Source organism: Hibiscus syriacus, unplaced genomic scaffold (assembly GCF_006381635.1).
Source record: "Hibiscus syriacus cultivar Baekdansim isolate YM2019G1 unplaced genomic scaffold, ASM638163v2 tig00111582_pilon, whole genome shotgun sequence".
In the NCBI taxonomy this organism is placed as follows: Eukaryota; Viridiplantae; Streptophyta; class Magnoliopsida; order Malvales; family Malvaceae; genus Hibiscus; species Hibiscus syriacus.
In genome coordinates this window covers 7,451,642-7,460,603 of record NW_024063126.1, presented here as the reverse complement: position 1 = coordinate 7,460,603, position 8,962 = coordinate 7,451,642, and the positions used below count along the sequence as shown (strand labels likewise).

The following is an 8,962-nucleotide window of genomic DNA, read 5'->3' as shown; positions in this document are numbered from 1 at the left end:
AAAGTCGTCAATTTCAAAACAACCACTGCAAGTCTAGTGGATCTTCTTCTGATCACCCTACCGACTGAACTGGCTATAGTATTGAAAAGTATTTTTATTAAAGTATCTGTACGGCAGACCTGAGAGACAAACCCAGACAATGACTTGGGGGTGATGTTCGACTGTGAAAAAATTTCTACTCCAAGGTTGAACTGGGAGACAATTATAGTGTATCATCCAAGGACCTTCGGTGAGAACTCTGACATAGTCGGTTTCGTTGGCGGTGGTGCATGGAAGTCTCCTTTATTCTTAAATATCCATTCCTCGCATTCTATGTGGGATTACCATTCCTCGCATTCTATGTGGGATTACCAACAACTAGTCTCGATCTCCGCATACGATCCCCTCTTGTTAGCTAGGAAGTACGGGGACGGTAAACTTGTGCCGTTTCAAGTACCCGATATGTCTCCGGTACGGGATGATACGGGGACGACTGAGGTACGTACTGGGGACGTGTCACGGTGGCAGGATATGGATGAACGGCGTTGGGGATGTTTTTCCGAGTTCCGGGGACGTTTCGGGGACGGCATGTGACTTTCACATGCGTCCCCAGGATATTTTCGTCATTTTGCATTAAAAAAACGATGGGAATAGCATAACCTAATTGGAGGCTGCAGCTTTCAGCAGCAATCGAACTTCTCTATTGGAGCTTTCAGCAGCAATTGCTTCTTCTTCTTGAGCTTTTCGGCAGCAATCGGCAACAACTGCTTTTGCTTCTATTACCAAGTACACTACTAGGATAAACTTGAACAAGCCAAATTTCTCTGCTGCTCTTTTGTTGTAAGTATTTCAAGATCTAGATGTATCTTTTTTGTGTCAATATCTTCAGACTTCAAGCTTCAGTTGGGTTCTCTACGTTTCTTTTTGTCGCATAACAGGTGATGGTTTTGACTTTTTGCTTATTGCTTGTGTTTACATCTGCAGTGGGTCTAGCCATGGTTATTGCAAGCAGCTGATACTGTTCTGAAGGTTGTTTGACTTTCTTATTGACATCTATCTAGTCATTTCCAAGTTCTAGTATAATGCATTCATCTAAGAGCCCGTTTGGATCAATGATTTTTACATTCCCAACAGGTATATTTTTTTCCTGACTAAGGATACCCATGTTTGGTTGGGTAAGATTCCCAAGTGAAGGTAATATTTCAATACCAACAGTAAATTTTAGTGTTTTATTCGTGTTAGGTATTATTTTATTCTCGTGCTAAGGGCTAAAATACCATTCTTTTCTCCGTGAGCTTGCCTCTACGCGATATCTTCTTCTCCCCCGTGAGTAAGGGTGTAAAAAACTGACCCGACCTGTAAAACTGACTGAAACCGACTTGAGTTAAAACTGTTTTTGACATGCGCTGTGACGATCCGAAACCGACTTGAGTCGGAACTGGTGTTGACCTAAACCCGAGTTGGACCTGAAAATTATGGATCTGAACCCGAACTGCATCCGACTGATATAAACCCGAACCCGAGATTGACCTGGTAAATAACTGGTATTACCCGACCTGTTTTCAACCTGACCTGTTTTCAACCTGACCTGTTTTTAACCTGACCTGTTTTTAACCTGACCTGTAAATGATCCGACTTGTTAATGATCTGATCTGATATTTACCTGACTTATATATTACCATGGACGAAATTATAAGATTTTAATAAAATTATGAGTTTTTTTAGTTTATGATGTAATTAAAAAATCAATATGATTACTTTTTAAATGTTATAATAAAATATTTATTATGATAATTAAATTAATAAATAGACATATTATATAAAATTATTTAATAAAATAATAAAATTATTTAAATGTAAATTAGATAAAACATGATTAATAATGACAATGAAAATTAATATAGTTTAATTTATATAAATTATATAGTTTAATTTATATAAAGAAAAAATTAATATTAATAATGAAAGTATTTATTATGTAATATATATTAACGTTTTACATTATTAATATAAATAATTTTGGTAATACATTAGTTTACATAGGCCCAATACATAAGCCCACTCTTTTATTACAAATATATATGCATTAGTGCTAGTCCATTTACATTAGGGTTTATGGTTTATTGTTTAGTGTTTATGGTTTAAGGTTTAGGGTTTCTATAAACTATATATTTTATTACTTTATATAATTTATGCATAGTGTTTCTATAAACAATATAAGTAATTTACTTTATATAGTTTATACATACATATTATATAAAATTATTTAATAATTATTAAAATATAAATTATATAAAACATGATTAATTGGGTGTTAAATAATTAGTATGTCACATTGCATATTATATGGTTCGTAAATAGTAGTACATGTCATATTAATTTCATTTGCATAATTAGTATTTTAATTGCATGTTAGGTTAATTCACATTAATAGCCCATTTATTTTGTTGTTATGAATAAGTAATAATAAAACCAAAAAATAAGTTCATTTGCAATAGTGCTAGTCCATTTACATTAGTTTACATAGGCCCAATACATAAGCCCACTCTTTTATTACAAATATATATGCATTAATGCTAGTCTATTTACATTAGGGTTTAGGGTTTAGTGTTTAATGTTTATGGTTTAAAGTTTAGGGTTTATAGTTTAGTATTTAGTGTTTATGGTTTAAAGTTTAGGGTTTATGATTTAAGGTTTAGGATTTAGAATTTAAGGTTTAGGATTTCTATAAAACTATATACTTTATTACTTTATATAGTTTTATATATATATATACTATACATGGTTTATACATACATATTATATAAAATTATTTAATAAAATTAATAAAATTATTTAAATGTAAATTATATAAAACATGACTAATTATGTGTTAAATAATTAGTATGTCACATTACATATTATATGTTTCATAAATAGTAGTACATGTTATATTTATTTCCTTTGCATAATTAATATTTTAGTTGCATGTTAGGTTAATTCACATCAATAGCCCATTTATTTTGTTGTTATGAATAAGTAATAATAAAACCAAAAAATAAGTCCATTTGCAATAGTTAGTCCATTTACATTAGTTTACATAAGCCCAATACATAAGTCCACTCTTTTATTACAAATATATATGCATTAGTGCTAGTCCATTTATATTAGGGTTTAGGGTGTATGGTTTAAAGTTTAGGGTTTTTATAAACTATATACTTTATTACTTTATATAGTTTATGCATAGTGTTTATATAAACTATATAAGTAATTTACTTTATATAGTTTATATATATATATATAGTTTATATATACTATACATGGTTTATACATACATATTATATAAAATTATTTAATAAAATTATTAAAATATAAATTATATAAAACATGATTAATTGGGTGTTAAATAACTAGTATGTCACATTGCATATTATATGGTTCATAAATAGTAGTACATGTTATATTAATTTCATTTGCATAATTAATATTTTAGTTGCATGTTAGGTAATTCACATTAATAGCCCATTTATTTTGTTGTTATGAATAAGTAATAATAAAACCATAAAATAAGTCCATTTGCAATAGTTAATCCATTTACATTAATTTACATAAGCCCAATACATAAGCCCACTCTTTTATTACAAATATATATGCATTAGTGCTAGTCCATTTATATTAGGGTTTAGGGTTTAAGGTTTATGGTTTAAAGTTTAAGGTTTAATGTTTATGATTTAGGGTTTCTATAAACTATATACTTTATTACTTTATATAGTTTATGCATAGTGTTTATATAAACTATATAAGTAATTTACTTTATATAGTATATATATATATATATATATATATATATATATATATATATATATATATATATATATATATATAGTTTATATATACTATACATGGTTTATGCATACATATTATATAAAATTATTTAATAAAATTAATAAAATTATTTAAATATAAATTATATAAAACATGATTAATTAGGTGTTAAATAATTAGTATGTCACATTGCATATTATATGGTTCATAAATAGTAGTACATGTCATATTAATTTCATCTGCATAATTAATATTTTAGTTACATGTTAGGTTAATTCACATTAATAGCTCATTTATTTTGTTGTTATGAATAAGTAATAATAAAAATAAAAAATAAGTCCATTTACATTAGTTTACATAGGCCCAATACATAAGCCCACTCTTTTATTACAAATATATATGCATTAGTGCTAGTCTATTTATATTAGGGTTTATGATTTAAGGTTTAGGGTTTTTATAAAATTATATATTTTATTACTTTATATAGTTTATATATATATATATATATATATATATATACATGGTTTATACATACATGTACTATAAGTTACATATATAGTTTAGGGTTTAAGGTTTTTATAAACTATATAATTTATTACTTTATATAGTTTATGCATAGTGTTTCTATAATATATACATATATAATTTATAGATTACTTATATTAGTTATACATACATATATATACTATATTAATATAAATTATAATTTATAAACTATATATTTTATATAGTTTATACATATATAGTTTATATACATACATACATACATACATATATATATATATATATATATATATATAGAAAACTAAAAGTAATTAGAATGTATACAAGATTAAATTGCATCGAATTGAAAATTCAAGAAGATATTTACAATTAAACCATGACTAAAATGAAAGAAATAAAAAATCAAATACAAGTGGAAAAATGATGATTGTTGGAGGAGCATGAGCCTAATTAACCCAAAATATATTTCCAAATAAAATCTCAATTCTCAATTTCCCTCCAAATTTTTCTATTCCCTCTAAGTTTTTCAATTTCCCTCTAAATTCTCAAATTCCCTCTAAATTCCCAAATAAAATCAAAAATTTTCACACAAAAAAAATATTTATTTTAAATAGTTTTCTTCCATCACTCACTTTGAATAATATATATATACTATATTAATATAAATTATAGTTTATAAATTATATATTTTTTATAGTTTATATATATAGTTCATATAAACATAATTTATATATATAACTTATAATAATTATATAGTTTATAATATAAATATAGTTTATATATATATATATAGTTTATATACAAACTTATATTATATATATATATATATATTATATTTTTTAATTTTTTAAATGATTGTAATTTACTATATTTTTCATTATTTCTTCACATTTTGCATTTATTTCGATTTAATATTTTTTTAATTTATTTCAATTTTAAGTCTTTCACTTTTATATGTATTCAATTTAGTCCTTAAATTTATATTTGCATCTTCATTTAGCTCATTGTTAGTAGTTTTTTATATTTTTGTAACTGGTCCATAACTTTTTAAATGTGTTTAATTTAGTCCTTTTTATATTAATTTAAACCTCACATTTTAAATTTATTTCGATTTAGTCCCTTACCTATGTGTGTCGTTTAATTTATATTTTAAAATTTTATTTGTAATTTTACATTTCTTCAATTTTATCCTTAAATTTATATTTTTTACAAAATTGATCCATGTATATTTATTTTTCTCTTAATTTACTCGAAATCATATACAATTACAACTTGCAATTCAACAATCACGAAAGATGACAAAATAATTAATCCAAAAATAAAAACGACCCGACATGAACTCAATCCATATCCGGTAAATATCCGACCTGAATTTTATCTGTCAATGATGTGACCCGATCTAAACGAGATCCGACTGAAGTCCACCCGAACCTGAATTAACCTGGTCTTTATCTGCTTCGGACCTGAACTGACATCGATCCGAACTGAAAATGACCTGACCTGAACCTGATCTGGATCTGGTGTCAAATTTACCTGACTTGATCTGTATCCGATTTTACCCGACCTGACAGGATCCGACTGAAACCTGAACGATTACCTGATTTTACAACCCTACCCGTGAGCTTCCTCTGTCAAAAATTATTCTCCTGGTAAGATTTCTTTTCCATTTCCTTTCATTTATTTTTCCAGCAATGAGAGAAATTTTACCTTGGGAAACAGAAGATGGAGTTTGGGTTAAGAAAAATAGGATTGGCTTAATTTCCCAACCCGGTTTTTTTTCTTGCTTAATATTCAAGGTCCCTTTTTCATTCAATCTCCCTGCTTTTCTCTTTTTATCTGCCTTGTCTTTCACTAAGAATTGGTTATTTGACACTGTAAGAAAAAAAAGGGTTAGTATTTCTTTTCTTTTTGGGATGATGGCAATTAAGGGTCTTATTTGGGATATCCTTTTGTCTCCTATAATTTGATGACTTTGCATTCATGTGAATTTCGTGCTGTTTCTGATCTAGAATTTATCAGATTCTGCTGTTTCTGCATATCCTTCACTCTTTCTTCGGTTAGTCTTTCATTCTTTTTAACTTTTTCTTTGTTCACTCCATCATCGCCAATTGTTTGATATCATTTTGATTTTCCTCGTTTAATATCGGTTCCCGTAGTTTTTTGTTCCTCGTTTAAACATGAGGAAATGGAGGAACATACAACCCATCTTTTCCTCTTAAAAAGAAATGGAAGTCAATAAAAAGATACAGGACTGGAAAATATGGGTTGTATGTTCCTCCATTTCCTTATGTTTAATACCTGCAGGATTCTACTTTATGGTCTATTGATAGTGCATGTATAAAATGCTTTGCCATATACTTTTCATAAATAAATGGATTATGAGTTTCCTAATGACAACTTTCTTATCTGAAGACAGGACTGGAAGTGGCTGGTTAAGTGCCACTAGGGGGAATGGATTTGCTGGAGGTGGTGGTGGAAGAATTTCAATTGATGTTTTTAGTTGGCATGATGATACAGATTTCTTAATTCATGGTATGCGTTTGGTTTCTGCTTGAATATCTTTCCTACATGATCATTATTTGAAATACCATAGCAGTTGCTTCGGTTTTCTCCTAGTATTCATTTTCACAAAATTTTAAGTTTAAATTCTAAATGTTGAAGAGAGGCTAAAGTTGCTTGGTGTCAAAGCTCCCTCCTCTCCGTAACATTTACTCTTTCTATAATACGTAGTCTAAACTCTAACATCTACTCTCCTCTCCATAACATCTGACTATAATAATGTGTCAAAGCTCCCTCTTCTCCGTAACATTTATTCTGACTATAATATGTAGTCTAAACTCTAACATCTTGTTATCTTCACTTTGGCATCTTTTTTTGCAGGAGGAAAAAGTTTTGGCTGTCCTGATAATGCAGGTGCTGCTGGTACATATTATGATGATGTGCCTTAGAGTCTAATTGTCAGCAACCATAACATGTGCACAAATACCGACACACTCCTAATGGAGTTCCCTGAGCAACCACTTTAGACAAATGTGTACCTCCGAGATCATGCAAAGGCTTCTGTTACTTTGCTTTGGAGCCGTGTTCAGGTCATTGAAGAGCTAAATCTTTTTTCCTATTTGAATACTTTACGATTATTGTATTTTTAACTCACATATGATATCAGTTTCTTGATAACTATGTTTCTTTGGCTTATATCCCTCGATATCATTCATTTTTGCTGTTATTATCTATTTGGAGTGATAGCACCTAATTTACAATTTGGTTGGTATGTTTAATTCATCTCTAAAGGGCTGAATTAGAATTAAATTTAGATAAATTAGATGATTTATCCAAAAAGGATTGAATTAGTAGTGTAGCTTGAGGCACATTTTTTAAAACTAAGTGATCAAAACGTTGTAGGAATCAGAATAAGTCACCTGACCTAGATGTACCATGTTGGGAAACCAGTTGAAAATTAATTTTTATGGGTATGAAACTTAGATCCTCTAAAGATAATTGGAACAGTTGTCAAACATTGGAGCGGATGCTAAACCTGTATTTAGTGGTAGATCCCAAGTTATTATATAACAAAAGTTGAGAGTTACACATTTAGACACTAGAGTTAAAGTTGGTATGAAACTTAGATCTTCTAAAGATAAGTGGTGTGATTGTTCAACCTTGTGCGGAGAGAGTGATGGTAGTTAGATAAAACTTTGGTTATAATTGGTCATCCATATATTATGCTAACTATGATCTATCAGGTTACCAGCTGGTGTCACCAATATTAGGCCTCCTCGCTTATAATGCCGACAGTGATCTGAGTTTTGGTAGCCCTTTCGAGCTTGGGATTCTTGCCATTGACAAACCTATTAAAATCGATTTCAGCAATGTTACAAAGGCATCCAACATCACAGGATTCTTGCCATTGTGTGATAGTTTTGAAGGAAATGGAAAAGTAACATTGAAGAACCAAGTATCACCCAACGTTTGTGTGGCAAGCAGGCATGGCCAGTTTGGTTTGGTGGTGAAGTCGCCACAGTCGTTGGCTGTGAGGAAGAAGATGCAATGGAAACTGGTGGTGGGATGCTCGGTCGGAGCTGCTTTGGGGGCTTTCCTTTTGGGGTTGCTTTTAGTGGCGATGTTTGTTAAAATTAAGAAGAAAACAAGAATGGAGGAGTTGGCGAGGAGAGCATATGAAGAGGAGGCTCTTCAGGTTTCCATGGTTGGACATATAAGGGCTCGAACATCGCCTGCAACTTAACATCATCTTTTAAATGGTAGCTATGGATTCTTTTTATTTTCCTTTTTCGTGTATGATCATTCTTTTTTGCAAGGTTAGTTCTATATGTCTTCGAAATAAAATCGATTCTTATGTTCATTATCTTGGAACAGAACAACTATGTTTTTCAAGGACATGTTAAGCTTCATTTCTCTTCATTTCATTATTCTCTTTTTCATAACTTTCTGGCTCAATGTCTAGGAAAATAACAACCCAACTGTTCTTTTGTTTACGATTTTTAACAAAGGGTATTCTTTATTCTCCATGATTCATAAACACATATTTAACATTATTAATTAGGCCTGTAAATGAACTGAACGTTCAGCGAACCGTTCATGAACCGTGCGGCAGGAAGTTGGTTTATGTTCGTTTATTTATTAAATGAACGAACATGAACAAGATTTTGCGTTCGTT

The 8,962-nt window shown here is 29.6% G+C and overlaps 1 protein-coding gene across 1 annotated transcript; it reads left to right on the top strand.

The window, feature by feature from the left end:
• The first annotated feature begins 6,677 nt into the window (after positions 1-6,677).
• LOC120165409 lies at positions 6,678-8,530 on the top strand. The gene is made up of 3 exons (XM_039174936.1): positions 6,678-6,819; positions 7,168-7,209; positions 8,031-8,530. The coding sequence occupies exons 1-3, from the start codon at positions 6,678-6,680 to the stop codon at positions 8,528-8,530; spliced, it is 684 nt and encodes a 227-aa protein (XP_039030867.1).
• The last annotated feature ends 432 nt before the right edge of the window (positions 8,531-8,962 follow it).

What these genes read in the sequence shown, in the direction of transcription:
- LOC120165409 (XM_039174936.1), top strand. Translation starts at nt 6,678, where the DNA reads ATGACAACTTTCTTATCTGAAGACAGGACTGGAAGTGGCTGGTTAAGT. An exon ending in TACAGATTTCTTAATTCATG is followed by an intron (nt 6,820 to 7,167) that starts GTATGCGTTTGG and finishes CTTTTTTTGCAG; the next exon opens with GAGGAAAAAGTTTTGGCTGT. An exon ending in TGATAATGCAGGTGCTGCTG is followed by an intron (nt 7,210 to 8,030) that starts GTACATATTATG and finishes ATGATCTATCAG; the next exon opens with GTTACCAGCTGGTGTCACCA.